Source organism: Oncorhynchus tshawytscha, linkage group LG01 (assembly GCF_018296145.1).
Source record: "Oncorhynchus tshawytscha isolate Ot180627B linkage group LG01, Otsh_v2.0, whole genome shotgun sequence".
NCBI lineage: Eukaryota > Metazoa > Chordata > Actinopteri > Salmoniformes > Salmonidae > Oncorhynchus > Oncorhynchus tshawytscha.
The window spans coordinates 41,590,821-41,606,552 of record NC_056429.1 but is presented as its reverse complement, the minus strand read 5'-3'; the positions used below and the strand labels follow the sequence as shown (position 1 = coordinate 41,606,552).

The 15,732-nt window shown below is 43.8% G+C and overlaps 1 protein-coding gene across 1 annotated transcript in view; it reads right to left on the bottom strand.

Annotated features, from left to right (window-relative positions):
* Positions 1-1,017: 1,017 nt before the first annotated feature.
* Positions 1,018-15,732, bottom strand: part of LOC112250861 (protein O-linked-mannose beta-1,2-N-acetylglucosaminyltransferase 1) — a 29,631-nt gene continuing 14,916 nt past the window's right edge. The window contains exons 9-21 of the mRNA XM_024421355.2: positions 13,178-13,305; positions 12,955-13,025; positions 12,803-12,878; positions 12,596-12,679; positions 12,326-12,367; positions 12,171-12,229; positions 8,588-8,660; positions 4,689-4,817; positions 4,467-4,592; positions 4,164-4,273; positions 3,768-3,903; positions 2,437-2,546; positions 1,018-2,206 (exon numbers count right to left, since the gene is read on the bottom strand). Of these exons, the coding sequence (XP_024277123.1) occupies positions 2,125-2,206; positions 2,437-2,546; positions 3,768-3,903; positions 4,164-4,273; positions 4,467-4,592; positions 4,689-4,817; positions 8,588-8,660; positions 12,171-12,229; positions 12,326-12,367; positions 12,596-12,679; positions 12,803-12,878; positions 12,955-13,025; positions 13,178-13,305 (1,226 nt within the window). The 3' untranslated portion in view covers positions 1,018-2,124. The remainder of the gene's footprint in view (positions 2,207-2,436; positions 2,547-3,767; positions 3,904-4,163; positions 4,274-4,466; positions 4,593-4,688; positions 4,818-8,587; positions 8,661-12,170; positions 12,230-12,325; positions 12,368-12,595; positions 12,680-12,802; positions 12,879-12,954; positions 13,026-13,177; positions 13,306-15,732) is intronic.

Below are 15,732 nucleotides of genomic sequence, written 5' to 3'. Positions count from 1 at the left end.
ATTTCAAGGCATACCTTCAAACTCAGTGCCTCTTTGCTTGACAACATGGGAAAATCAAAAGATATCAGCAAAGACCCCCCAAAAAAATGTAGACCTCCACAAGTCTGGTTCATCCTTGAGAGCAATTTCCAAACGCCTGAAGGTACCACGTTCATCTGTACAAACAATAGTACGCAAGTATAAACACCATGGGGCCACAACGCTGTCATACCGCTTAGGAAGGAGACGCGTTGTCTCCTAGAGATGAACGTACTTTGGTGCGAAAAGTGCAAATCAATCCCAGAACAACAGCAAAGGGCCTTGTGAAGATGCTGGAGGAAACAGGTACAAAAGTATCTATATCCACAGAAAAACAAGTCCTATATCGACATAACTTGAAAGGCTGCTCAGCAAGGAAGAAGCCAGTGCTCCAAAACCGCCATAAAAAAGCCAGACTGCAGTTTGCAACGGTACATGGGGACAAAGATCGTACTTTTTGGAGAAATGTCCTCTGGTCTGATGAAAAAAAAATAGAACTGCTTGGCCATAATGACCATCGTTATGTTTGGAGGACAAAGAGGGAGGCTTGCAAGCCGAAGAACACCATCCCAACCGTGAATCACGTGGGTGGTAGCATCATGTTGTGGGGGTGCTTTGCTGCAGGAGGGACTGGTGCACTTCACAAAATAGATGGCATCATGAGGTAGGAAAATTGTGGATATATTGAAGCAACATCTCAACACATCAGTCAGGAAGTTAAAGCTTGGTCACAAATGGGTCTTCCAAATGGACAATGACCCCAAGCATACTTCCAAAGTTATGGCGAAATGGCTTAAGAACATCAAAGTCAAGGTATTGGAGTGGCCATCATAAAGCCCTGACCTCTATCCCATAGAATTTTGTGGGCAGAACTGAAAAAGCATGTGTGAGCAAGGAGGCCAACAAACCTGACTCAGTTACACCAGCTCTGTCAGGAGGAATGGGCCAAAATTCACCCAACTTATTGTGGGAAGCTTGTGGAAGGCTACCTGAAACGACAGGGAATTTTTACTCTGATTAAATGTCAGGAATTGTGAAAAACTGAGTTTAAATGTATTTGGCTAAGGTGTATGTAAACTTCTGACTTCAACTGTACATTAGTATATCAGATCTGTAAACGTTAGGCCTAAAAATTAAAAAAATAATAAAAAAGTAAAAATTTGATATTAATAAAAATCAGATTAAAAATAAAACATTTCAACCACTTGTTGGTTGATGTACTGGCAAGTGAAATAAATAAACATAAGTTAATGTATACAGGATTGACAAAGCACTTAGAAATAAAATAAAAATACAATATTTTCTGGTTGGGCAAGTTTCATCGGAAGCCACTTATTTATGCGGGTGTGTCCCCACAAAGCTGGGGGTGAGATATGAGTGTCAATTATCCTCCCTCTCCTTTTCATCCAGTTTGTTTCTTCCACACATCATCCAACCGTCGTAAAGGAGACGCATCAAAGATGCAGTAAATGTTAACAGATCCCTTTTGTACTCCGTTCCTGGTCCAGCCTCTGTCCCCTCTCCTCTTCTCCGAGAATTCACAGGTGGAGTGTCAGTAAGGGGCATAGCTATATATACGTAACTATTTGGACGGAATCCTGTGGCACAGCCTAATACGGTCAATCTCCCACTTCGTCAAAAACCTTCTTCTAGTGAACCTCCACACAGTGAAAGACCAATGATGATCAGTGGTGCAGTCCAGTCAGTGTCTGACCACCACCATAAAAACACCACTTCCAAGAAGACTTGCTGTCTGTGGTAAGGCCAGGAGGGTGGTGTTGGTAGTAGGGTAAGGGTGCAGGCGTTAAGGCCAGGCTAGAGAGAGTGTGTGTGTGGTGGTGTTGGGCTACTCCACCTTTTACACTATTTTGAAACCGGTTTCAAAAGAGACTATTTTTAGTGTAAAGAAACGGATCTGGCGCCAAATCTGACCTCAGGAATCAAGATTCTCAAGCTACCTCAGGCAGTGTGGATCACTTCTACACCACATACCTCCCTCTGAGTGTTGTAGTGTAAAGAAAATGGCTCTCTGACGCCCCAAGCCTCTGCAAGAATGACCATAATACCAGTCGAGCGCATTGTGAAAGGGTGTGTGGTGGTGTTGGGCTAACGCTGCTCCATGGGGGCTCCCTCTTCTTTGGGCGGAGGCTCTAGGTGGATGGGTGTAACGTTCACTGGCTTCTTCACACTGACCAAAGTTAAGACAGAGGAAAAAATATAGATATTTACGGTGGAAATAAGTTGGATTGGGATTCTGTTCTGGTTAAAAAAAAAAAAGTTTAGTTGAGTATACATTGTCATTCTATTATGAAGTACTGCAATTTGTTCTTAACTGACTTGTCGAGTTAAATAAAATGTTCAATAAAATGTGCCGAGGGGCCTTAACCATAACCACAGTGACGCACTATAATAACTTACGAATATGGCGAGATAGGAACGGCCACAACCAGGACATGGTTCCTCTTCCTGAAGAGCCTCCACATGCCGTTGTGGTACCCTCTCACATCCAGATCCCACACATGGAGACACTGAGGAGGACAGCACACACGTTAGTCCACAAAACACTCTTTAGAGAAAGACAAGGCAAAAAAAAAAAAAGTTCTCATGTGACAACAAATCAGCAAGATACAGATTCAGTTTAAGGTGAATAACCTTGACTTTTTTTGTTGTTGTTACGTTACAGCCTCATTCTGAAATGGATTACATTTTTATTTTCGTCATCAATATATACACACAATACCCCATAATGACAAAGCAAAAACAGGTTTGAAGACAAACTGAAATATCACATACATTTTCAGACCCTTTACTCAGTACTTTGTTGAAGCACCTTTGGCACAGATTAGAGCCTCAAGTGTTCCTGGGTAGTACGCTACAAGCTTGGCACAACTGTATTTGAGGAGTTTCTCACATTCTTCTCTGCAGATCCTCAAGCTGTCAGCTATTTTCAGGTCTCTCCAGAGATGTTCGATCAGGTTGAAATCCGTGCTCTCAAAGACACTACTGCATTGTTTTGGCCATGTGCTTAAGGTCGTTGTCCTGTTGCAATCTGGAGCAGGTTTTCATCAAGGATATCTCTCTATTTTGCGCCGTTCATCTTCCCTCGATCCTGACTAGTCTCCCAGTCCCTGCCGAACGATGAAACATCCCCACAGAATGATGCTGCCACCACCATGCTTCACTGTAGAAATGTTGCTAGGTTTCCTCCAGACGTGAGGCTTCGCATTCAGGCCAAATAGTTCAATCTTGGTTTCATCAGACCAGAGAAACTTGGTTCTCATGGTCTAAAAGTCTTTTAGGAGCCTTTTGGCAAACTCCAAGTGAGCGGTCATGTACCTTTTACTGAGGAGTGGCTTCAGTCTGGCCACTCTACCATAAAGGCCTGATTGGTGAAGTGCTACAGAGATGGTTGTCCTTCTGGAAGTTTCACCCATCTCCACAGAGGAACTCTGGAGCTCTGTCAGAGTGTCCATCTGGTTCTTGGTCACCTCCCTGACCAAGGCCCTTCTCCCCTGATTGCTCAGTTTGGCAAGGTGGCCAGCCCAAGGAAGAGGCTTGGATTGCAAACTGTAGGACCTTATATATACACAGGTGTGTGCCTTTCCAAATCATATCTAATCAATTGAATTGACCACAGGTGGACTCCAATCAAGTAGAAACATCTCATCTGAATACTTTCCGAAGGCACTGTATATTGAAGAGCTTGTCTCTATATCTCCCATCCCCCCTTAATTCCCCTCCCCCTCTACCTTGGCAAGCTCAGTCCAGGTGGATGTGTCAGTCTCCAGCTCCATCTTGATGTACATGACATAGGTCTTCCCCTCTGTATCAGGGATGAACAAGTCCTCACATGGGTTCTTACTGTGGTCCAGTACATCAGCCTCCCTGAGCACAACACAGAATAACACACGTTAGTCACCGAAAAGTTTTCCCCAAGATTTTTTTCAGCAGTAGTGACAAGGGTACTTTGCTGTGTACTTTGCTACTAGCGTCAGCGCAGACATGCTAGCTGTTCCCATAGACTTAGTTATTGAGGCAACGACTATCCATTTGAAAGCAAATCTCGGTGGAAATATATATTTTTAAAACCCACACATGCGCACACAGCTTAATTTGTGGACTATATCTGATACATGCTCACTCACTTAAGTAAGTTCTGAATCTCCAGCTCGTAGGCATCTTTCTTCAAGCCGTCAACATTCTTCAGCTGGACATTAGGTACCGTGTTGAGCCTGTGCTTCTTGAAATACACTTCCTAGAGAGGATAAATTAGGAAGAAACACTCAAAATCAAGACAGGTCAAACCCATAACCAGCTTATGAAAACCCACTGAGAAAATGTCAGTATCCTGATTCATCATCAAGTTCACTTTAAAATGGATACCAGCCTGAGCAGATGGCACGAAAGGCTATACTATAGTATTCTAGTAGTGAAGAAGAGGGCCTTACGTGGAAGTAGCCGTTCATGTTGAGTCCGATGATGCCAAAGTGGTAGGAGCGGGACACGTCAGGGATGATACACTCTCTGCCTTTCCTCTGTTCTGGCATACGCATCCACATGTCCCAGTCCCACAGCTACACACACACACACACACGCGTTGTCATTATCACACAGAGAAAATATTAACTATCAGTTTCGGAAACACTGCACGCACACACGTGTGCTAGTACCTTCTCAGGCGTGGGCCACTTGGGCTCCAGTTCGTCTTTGTAGAGACTCTTCTTCAGCACCCAGCCCAGGCCTGGCATACTCTCCACTCTGTAGAGGAGAGCTGGGTCCTCTGCGGTGTGCTCATAACCCTGCATAGCAGATATTAAAAACTACATAAAACACAATTTCCACACATTACAGTAATATATGCCAATTCCCAGACGCTTTTATCCAAAGCAACTTAGTGTCATGCGTGCAGGGCCAGCTCAAGGCATAAGCGAAATAAGCGGTGTCTGCATGCTTCCCAGCCAAAACAGTTCGGAAGAGTTTGTGCATATATTATGACATCTCGTGACGTTTTTGGTTCCTTTTGGACTTTGGTGTGGGTTAAGGCTGTTCGGGCACAAGACATTTTTTCTAGAGGAAAGCCGAAGTGCGGAGCCGAAGTCTACGCCCCTTCGTCAGTGATTGGCCAAGAGTAGTAATTCTTCAATAAATTCTTTGTTGTCATTCATTGACTCATTTTCATGCAAATGTTTTAATTGAGAAATACTGCACTAAACAGCTTAGTCAGATGTAAAAATACGCAACGAAGATCCTCTGCAAAAACATAAAAATTAATGACATATTTCTTGAGTTATTTTAGATTGAGTCTGACTAATTTGAGGAAATGTATATTTTTTTCTCTTTTTTCAAGCGAAGGTCTATTAAGGGAGTATGTCAGCACACTCGTTGGTTCGGCTCGCCGCCAGCAGAATGGGGCCCTGTCCTCCGTGGGCCCCCCATTGATTTTGTTAGTCATTCTCATTCAGATATCATATTAACGTGGCACAAGTCATGGCAAAATATGTAGAATTGTAACTTTAAAAAGGCCCTTACCAGTGGGCAATTCCACCCCTATTTCTACACCTCCCGAAGAATGACGCAGCCTGCTAATACATATTCACGAATTGGGGGTGGGAATGTTCTGTTGATTTCCACGCGGTGTGGAGAAATCACAAGTAGGGGCCTGACAGCTGTCAGTGTATTTAGCTAGCATGCTAACCTTATTCAGCTAATGTTATCTGTTGTTGCTTCACCTTATTCATAAGATTAGCCAGCTGGCTACAGTTGGTTCTGGAGCTGGATTTGTCATAAGCAATTAGGGAAATGTTCACCAGATGGATAGGGGAAACCAGTATCTTTGACTTTGCCATATATTGTTATAGCCAAAGTCCTGGCATATTTCATAAATTGCAGCTCTGAATCCACCATAGAAATAGAAAAAGTAACATGGATAGTCTAATTATTGAACGATTTGGACTAGTGTCGCGTTGTTCTACATTGTAATGGACACGGTGCCACCTTCGGTAGGCTGCTGGCAGGCTATTCAGCTGCGCTATAGCAGTGATAAGTCAGCCTGTGCTCATGTCATGGTTCTCACAGCTAGGGGAAGTCAAATCATAGGCTACAATGGCTTTTCTCATGATGCACGCCGCAAATTATATGTAAAACCACCCAGTTTATAATACGGGATAAACACTTGTGATTTCTAGCTGCACCAATCTAAAGCAGTGAAGCGTGGTCAAAACCATTCATCTTGGGGTGGTGGGGGGAGCGGAGTTCCAAAATACAATACATGCAAGTTTACCATTTATAAAATGGTCATATACACTAAGTGTACAAAACATTAAGAACACCTTCCTAATATTGAGTTGCGCACCTGGTCAGTCTATGACAAGGAAAGAAATGGTGTTCTTAAATAAATAAAAATTTAAAAGATGCTATACTTAGTGTATATAAACTCAGCAAAAATAGAAACGTTCTCTCACTGTCAACTGCGCTTATTTTCAGCAAAATTAACCGAGTAAATATTTGTATGAACATAACAAGATTCAACAACAGACTAACTGAACAAGTCCCACAGACATGTGACAGAAATAATGAATAATGTGTCCCTGAACAAAGGGGTGGGTTGGGGGGGGTAAAAATTTAAATTAACAGTCAGTATCTAGTGTAGCCGCCAGCTGCATTAAGTACTGCAGTGCATCTCCTCCTCATGGACTGCACCACATTTGCCTGTTCTTGATGTGAGATGTTACCACACTCTTCCACCAAGGCACCTGCAAGTTCCCAGACATTTCTGGGAACTTCGCCCTCCGATCCAACAGGTCCCAGATGTGCTCAATGGGACTGAGATCCGGGATATTCGCTGGCCATGCTAGAACACTGACATTCCTGTCTTGCAGGAAATCACGCACAGAACGAGCAGTATGGCTGGTGGCATTGTCATGCTGGAGAGTCATGTCAGGATGAGCCTGCAGGAAGGGTATCACATGAGGGAGGAGGATGTCTTCCCTGTAAACGCACAGCGTTGAGATTGCCTGCAATGACAACAAGCTCAGTCCAATTATGCTGTGACACACCGCTCCAGAGTACAGGCCTCGGTGTAATGCTCATTCCCTCGACGATAAACATGAATCCAACCATCACCCCTGGTGAGACAAAACCGCGACTCGCCAGTGAAGAGCACTTTTTGCCAGTCCTGTCTGGTCCAGCGGCGGTGTGTTTGTGCCCATAGGCGACGTTGTTGCCGGTGATGTCTGGTGAGGACCTGCCTTACAACAGACCTACAAGCCCTCAGTCCAGCCTCTCTCAGACTATTGTGGACAGTCTGAGCACTGATGGAGGGATTATGCGTTCCCTGGTGTAACTCGGGCAGTTGTTGTTGCCATCCTGTACCTGTCCCGCAGGTGTGATGTTCAGATGTACCGATCCTGTGCAGGTGTTGTTACACGTGGTCTGCCACTGCGAGGATGATCAGCTATCCATCCTGTCTCCCTATAGCTCTGTCTTAGGCGTCTCACAGTACGGACATTGCAATTTATTGCCCTGGCCACATCTGCAGTCCTCATGCCTCCTTGCAGCATGCCTAAGGCACATTCACGCAGATGAGCAGGGACACTTGGTGTTTTTCAGAGTCCGTAGAAAGGCCTTTTTAGTGTCCTAAGTTTTCATAACTGTGACCTTAATTGCCTACCGTCTAAGCTGCTAGTGTCTTAATGACCGTTCCACAGGTGCATGTTCATTAATTGCTTATGGTTCATTGAACAAGCATGGTAAACAGAGTTTAAACCCTTTACAATAAAGATCTGTGAAGTTATTTGGATTTTTATGAATTATCTTTAAAAAGACAGGGTCCTGAAAAAGGGACGTTTCTTTTTTTGCTGAGTTAATATTTTTATACAGACTAGCTCAAAATTAAGTGAAACTTGACAAATGAACCAATGGATTCTGATAATTTCCTGGTAAAAAAAATGGAGATGCAAAAACATCAGTTTAATTTGCTCTCCATCTCAGGCAGCCAAGTGCAGGCTTTGGGAAAAGCGGTTTGGCTCAAGCCAAACGTTATCTATTATATTGCTCAGCTCAGTCGCGACTCGAGAAAGAACTTTGCAGGTGTTTCTGATTAATAAACAATGCCATGCTGGTGGGTGGTAACATTCAAATAAAACCCAGCTCTGAAAAGAAAGAGACTGAAAAGTATTAGCACATCATATAGGGGAAACACACGGCATTGGCACGGTAAATATCACTTCGGGATTTCCCATTTCAACTCCAAATACAGTATATCATACTAAAACAATGACTTAAATTGTTGTGCAACATCATTGGTAAGCTATTGGCATCGTCTTTCAGCTGAAAAAAAGTGAAATTCTACTCGTGGGCATTTTAAAAAAAAATTCTCTGTATGGTGAAAATGTGTAGAAGTGCAGCAAATTTACTTTAAAAACGTACATTTCTCTGTCCGTCATCAAGACGAGCCACAAATGTTGAGGTGGGGGGCCCCCTAACCCACTAGCCATGCTGTGCCAACTGAGCTACAGCAACGAAAGGAAAACGTTTAAAGTGTGGAAAGTATCGAGAGGAGGACACTGACCTGGTCGTTCCAGGCCGAGATGCAGTATAAGCTGTCGTCCTCGTTGAGCAGATGGACGGTCTGGCTCAGGAAACTGGACAGGAACAACAACCATAACATGTCACCAACCATTGTCTTATTTCAGATGTCGCGTCGATTCCGCCTGCAATGATCTGTCACATTGGTTGAGGGACAAGAGTCGCATAGATGTCTTCATGCTGGGGATGAATAAAGTTGATCCAAGTCTATGATTCCCTACCACAAATACATTCCATTCCAGTATGTGACAGTTGAACCATCTCTACCAGTTCTTCCGAAGAGAATGTTTGCGAGGTTAAACAAGCATTGAAGTCAGTTGGCCCCATACCCCAAATGTTTGTAAGCCATTTCTCATTAGTTAACGGAGGACAGAGCTGGAGAAGTGGCACATGTTCAACAGTTAATACATTTAAGGCTTGGGGCACACAAAGAAGAGAGATTTAGTAAAGCAGGAAGCATGTGGATCTACTGCCCCCTTTTGGTCAATAATGGTCATATTCATTCTAAAGCACATACTCAGCTACATTAAACTCACTGACAACCTTCCAATGATCTTTGCGCTGAGATTGAAGTCTCGCTCTCTCTCACCTGAGTGTACTACACATTAAGAACACCTTCCTAATATTGAGTTGCACCTCACCCCTCAGAACAGCCTCAATTCGTTGTGGGAAATGACTCTAAAAGGTGTCGAAAGCAGGTCTGAATACTTATGTAAATGGCATATCACTTACTTGTATTCTTTATACATTTGCAAACATTTTTGAACCTGTTTTTGCTTTGTCATTATGGGTTATTAAGGCTGTAACGGTTATTAAGGCTGTAACGTATCACATTTTGTTGCATTACAGCCTCATTAAAAAATGGATGTAGTTTTCCCCCTCATTCTACACAATACCCCATTACGACAAAGCAAAAACAGGTTTGTTGAAATGTTAAAATATTGATACAATTTTGAACTGAAATATCACATTTACATAAGTATTCAGAACCTTTACTCAGTACTTGATGAAACTCCTTTGGCAGCGATTACTGCTTGAGGCTTCTTGGTATGACGCTAAAAGCTTGGCACACCTGTATTTGGGGAGTTTCTCCCATTCTTCTCTGCAGATCCTCTCAATCTCTGTCAGGTTGCACAGCTATTTTCGGGTCTCTCCAGAGATGTTCGTTCAGGTTCAAGTCCGGGTTCTGGCTGGACCACTCAAGGACATTGAGACTTGACCTGAAGCCACTCCTGTGTTGTTTTGACTGTGTGCTTAGGGTCGTTGTCCTGTTGGAAGGTGAACCTTCACCTCAGTCGGAGGTACTGAGCCCTCTGGAACAGGTTTTAGTCAATGATCGCTTTGTACTTTGCCCCGTTCATCTTTCCCTTGGTCCTGTCTCGTCTCCCAGTTCCTGCCGCTGAAAAACAAACCCACAGTATGATGCTGCCACCACCATGGTGGTGACAGGTTTCCTGCAGACGTGACACTTGGCATTCAGGCCAAAGAGTTCAATCTTGGTTTCATCCGACCAGAGAATCTTGTTTCTCGTGGTCAGAGTCCTTTAGGAGCCTTTTGGCAAAGTCTAAGTGGGCGGTCATGTGCCTTTTACAGAGGAGTGGCTTCCGTCTGGCCACTCTACCATAAAGGCCTGATAAGTGGAGTGCTGCAGAGATGGTTGTCCTACTGGAAGGTTCTCCCATCTCCACAGAGGAACTCTGGAGCTCTGTCAGAGTGTCCATCTGGTTCTTGGTCAACTCCCTGACCATGGCCCTTCTCCCCTGATTGCTCAGTTTGGCTGGGTTAGGGTTCTAGGAAGAGTCTTGGTGGTTCCAAACTTATTCTATTTAAGAATGATGGAGGCCACTGTGTTCTTGGGGACCTTCAAAGCTGCAGAAATGTTTTGGTACCCTTCCCCAGATCTGTGCCTTGACACAATCCTGCCGTCTCAGAGCTCAACAGACAATTCCTTCAACTTCATGGCTTGGTTTTTGCTCTGACATGCACTATCAACTGTAGGACCTTATATAGACAGGTGTGTGCCTTTCCAAATCATGTCCAATCAATTGAATTTACCACAAGTTGTAGAAACATCAAGGATAATCAATGGAAACAGGATCCACTGGAGCTCAATAGCAAAGTCTGAATACTTAAGTATCTTTTTTAAAATAAATTTACCAAAATAAAATAAAACCTGTTTTCACTTCATTATCAGGTATTGTGTGTAGATTGATGAGGGAATTTTTTTGATCAATTTTAAACTAATGCTGTAACATAACAGAATGTGGAGTAGGGAAGGGGTCTGAATACTTTCCGAATGCACTGTATATACACATGTAAAGTGTTGGTCCCATGTTTCATGAGCTGCTATAAAAGATCCCAGAAATGTTCCATACACACAAAAAGCTGCCCTCTCAAATGCTGTGCAAAAATGAGCTTACATCCATCCTTGTTAGTGAGCATTTCTCCTTTGCCAAGATAATCCATCCACATGACAGATGTGGCATATCGAGAAAGTCATTTAACAGCACGATTACACAGGTGCACCTGTGCAGTTGTCACACAACAATGCCACAGATGTCAAGTTGAGGGAGCGTGCATTGGCATGCTGACTGCATCATGAATGCTAATTTCTATACCATAAGCTGCCTCCAATGTCATTTTAGAGAATTTGGCAGTACGTCCAACTGGCCCCACAACCGCAGACCATGTGTAACCAAGCCAGCCCAGGAACTCCACATCTGGCTTCTTCAGCTGCGGGATTGTCTGAGACCAGCCACCCGGACAGCTGATAAAACTGTGGGTTTTCACAACTGAAGAACCGCTGCACAAACTCAGAAACCGTCTCAGGAAAGGTCATCTGCGTGCTCATCGTCCTACCCAGGGTCTTGACCGTGGCGTTGTAACTGACTTCAGTGGGTAAATACTCACCTCCGATGGCCAGTGGCACACTGGAGAAGTGTGTTCTTCACGGATGAATTCCGGTTTCAACTGTACAGGGCAGATGGCATCGTGTAGGCGAGGGGTTTGCTGATGTCAACGTTTTGAACAGAGTGACTCATGTTGCTATGGGTTTATGGTATGGGCAGGCATAAACTACAAACAACGAACACAATTGCATTTTATAGATGGAAATTTGAATGCACAGAGATACCGTGATGAAATCCTGAGGCCCATTGTCGTGCCACTCATCCACCGCCACCGCCTCATGTTTCAGCATGATAATGTACGCCCCCATGTCGCAAGGATCTGTACACAATTCCTGCAAGCTGAAAATGTTCCATTTCTTCCACAACCTGCATACTCACCAGACATGTCACCCATTGAGTATGGGACGCTCTGAAGCGACATGAACAACACTGTGATCCAGTTCCCACCAATATCCAGCAACTTCGCACAGCAGTCGAAGAGGAGTGGGACAACATTCCACAATCAACAGCCCGATCAAACTCTATGGTTTTCTGATCCTCGTCCCTACTTTTTTTTCTTTTTTTTTTTAAAAGGTATCTGTGACCAACAGATGCATATCTGTATTCCCAGTCATGTGAAATCCAAATCCATTCTATCTAAAACTACAGAGATCTTACCTGAAGAAATCTATGGAGATATCTAGGTCTTCCTCCAGGACTATGGCAAAGTCGGCATCCTGCAAATCAATCACAAATCGACCACAATGGCAGAAATCAACCACAACCATAATAACTTATCTGGATTTGGTGGACAGAAAGGTGAAAATACTCACTGGGTGTAGGTTGAAGGTTGCAGTGAGACTGGCTTTGTAGTGCTGAAAGGAGAGAGCAGACAGATGTATAGAGGTGGTAAGGAGTGGGTGATGGATGCCAAAACACTGGTGTGCATTAAAACACAACATTGCCTTTGTCTCATTTGTTGGTGTTTGACAAAATAAGTGACTTCAAGTTGACTAATGACTGTGTGATTGACTCCGTTTCAGCTGGTCTGTGATGTAGGCTGCTCTGAGTGTGATGAGTGAGTTGGCTGACAGACATCTCACCTGTGATACTCTGGCATTCTTGATGCTGATGGGAGTGTGTTGAACCCCCTTCAGTCCAAACAGCTCCACCACATCCATGGGCTCCTGTACGAACACACACATGCACGCAAGCACACACATACAGCTTTAAGCGCAATAAATGAAATACCATACAGTTGAGAAGATGGTTAAGGAGGAGGGTGAAGATAAAGAGAAGGAACTCCGTACCTCATAGTATCCATCGATGAAGACTGTGACCATCTGTGGGTTGACCCCCTGGGCCGAGAGCAGAGACCTCAGCATCCTAACATGGAGAAGAAAGAGCTGGTCGTAACCCTACTTCCAGACCCCGTCCCTTCCCATCAGAATCACAGTCATACCTGTACAGATAGTTAGGTCTGTTCCCAGCGATGACCGCCACAGGAACATTGAACACATTGTTGTTGGGGAGCTAGAGAAAGGAGGGGGAGTGGGGACAGCTTGAGTTCAATCATCCAGACGGGCCCTTATAAAAAATATTTGAAAAAGTAGTGCACTAAAATCGGGAATAGGGTGCCAATAAAGGTCAAATAAAAAAAAAAAAATTGGGGACGTGGGCCTTACTGGGTCTGGGTTGAACTCAATGGGGGCCGGGTCCTTGCAGCTACAGATGCTGCCGTAGCCCTCCACCTTACTGCAGAAGAGTTTCCTCCTCCTGTTCAGCTCTGTGTCAGCCCAATGGCACTCTGCATCTGCAGGGGGAGAGAGAGGAGAATGATACCCAATTACAATTAACTGACACGTTTCTTTTTTCTTTTTTTCCCCCCACAAGGGAACTTCGAGTGTGGCATTCAGTAGAAAAACGCACATGACAGGTAGAAGGAGTTGAGATGGTGGTTGACATGGTGCAGGAGCATAAAACCACCTGACAATGCATAATGAAAGTATACACACCCCTTGCAGTTATCTGATTTTTCTGCCTCAAATTATATATTTTTTTTAACCGATCTACACAACCTAGTCCACACTTTCAAAGTAAAAGACAAAATATTGAAAATGAATCTTCATAAAAAATGAAGATGTATTGATTGCATTTGCCTTCAACACCCAAGTTAATACTTTGTGGAAGTGCCTTTGGCAGCCATCACAGCTGTAAATCACTTTGAATAAGACTACCAACCTGGCACAACTCTTAGAGAAACACAAATCAATTGTTTTTCTCAAAATTGCTCAAGCTCAGTAAACTTGGTTGGGAATCATTGACGGACAGCAATATTATGAGCTTTTTCAAGGTCAGTCTCGCAAAAAGACACATTCTCGCGGTGCAGAAATCTCAGAGACCAATTGGTAAACTCTGATTTACCACCAAGATATTCCTGAACAACGTCTATTTGCGCCACTACTGGATGGAAATTACAAATGTAATGGCTGTTCTCAATGCAATGGCACTTATAAATGTAGGTCCTTCAAACACCCACAAACAGGGAAATCGATCCCAATAAAAGGTGTTATTACGTGCTCCACTAAGGCAGTTATTTATCTTATAACCTTGTGGTAAAAATTATGTAGGTAAAACAAAGTGCAAATTAAAAGTACGTATCTCAGAGCATCGTAGCACCATTAGGTGTAAAAACTTTACTTATCCAATTGCGGCCCACTTCTTGGAGGCAGGCTACTCGATTTCGTCTCTGCGTTATATTGGCATCGAACATGTCGCCCTCCCTAGGAGAGGGGGTGACCTTGATAATTTATTGTTAAAACGAGAGGCTGCCTGGATCTTTAATTTAAAGACCCTTGCGCCCTTCGGTCTCAACGTAGACTTTGATCTTAAGCCATTCTTGTGATTGTGACTTTGCCATTGTAATTGTTTGTAAACTTGTGTAGTCAAATTAATCTATGATCGTATGCTATCCATTTGTTTGTATGCTGTTCTTTGTATGACATTTTAATATTTGATTATTAACCAATGATATTAGGCCACTCTTGGCCATGATTACAGACACCTGTGTCTTTTGACACTATATAAACAAGTCATCCCGCAGTGTTTGTGATTATATCCTGATGAAGACAGCTTGGCTGTCGAAACGTTGGTATTACATTTTTGCATCTGAGCTCCTAGAGTGTGCGGCTCTTTTATTTTCAAGTTTCTATTCCGCTAGCCAGCACCCCACCCCGTCTTAATAGGTGTGCGTTTCTTTTTCTTCTGGGCAGCAATATTAAAAATAAAAAAAACTGATTTTCAAGCAGATTAAACCAGGACTGAGAATGCACCTTTCTGGAACACTCACCACCTCTTGGAAAGCCATTCTGGTGTGGCTTTGGTATTAACATTTGTCATTGTCCAACTGAAAACCTAACCCTGGGATAGTGTCATTTTTCCAGAAGACTACATCAGGTTTTCCTCTAACTTTACTAACTCGGCTTTGTTCCTCATATTTATTTTGATCCTGACAAACTTCCCAGTCCCTTGCTGGTGACAAGAATACCCATAATATGATGCTGCCACCACAATACTTAAAGATACAGAGGATCAACAACACTGCATTCACGCCACATTACTAGCATGTATGATAAAGTGAAAAGAAATTAGGTTCTAAATCAGGGGGGGAAATTGGACGAAAAAAAGGGTATCCAATTGGTAGTTACAGTCTTGTGCCATCGCTGCAACTCCTGTACGGACTCGGGAGAGGCGAAGGTCGAGAGCCATGCGTCCTAAGAAACACGACCCAGCCAAGCCGCACTGCTTCTTGACAATGCCTGCTTAACCCGGAAGCCAGCCGCACCAATGTTCGGAGGAAACACTGTACACCTGGCGACCGTGCCAGCATGCATGCGCCCGGCCCGCCACAGGAGTTGCTAAAGCACGATGGGCCAAGGAAATCTTGGCCTACCAAACCCGGACGACGCTGGGCCAATTGTGCGCCGCCTCATGAGTCTACTGGGCACAGCCAGCTGTGACACAGCCTGGGATCGAACCCGTGTCTGTAGTGATGCGGTGCCATAGACCGCTGTGTAACTCAGGAGTCCCCCGCAAATTGATTTTAACAAACAATTAAATCCCACCAAAAATGCACCCCTCCATTGAATTTCTTAATCCCAATGTGGCCCTCGAGCCAAAAGGTTTGCCCACCCCTGTTCTAAATATACACCATTTCCAGGCTTTCATAATCAAATAAAGT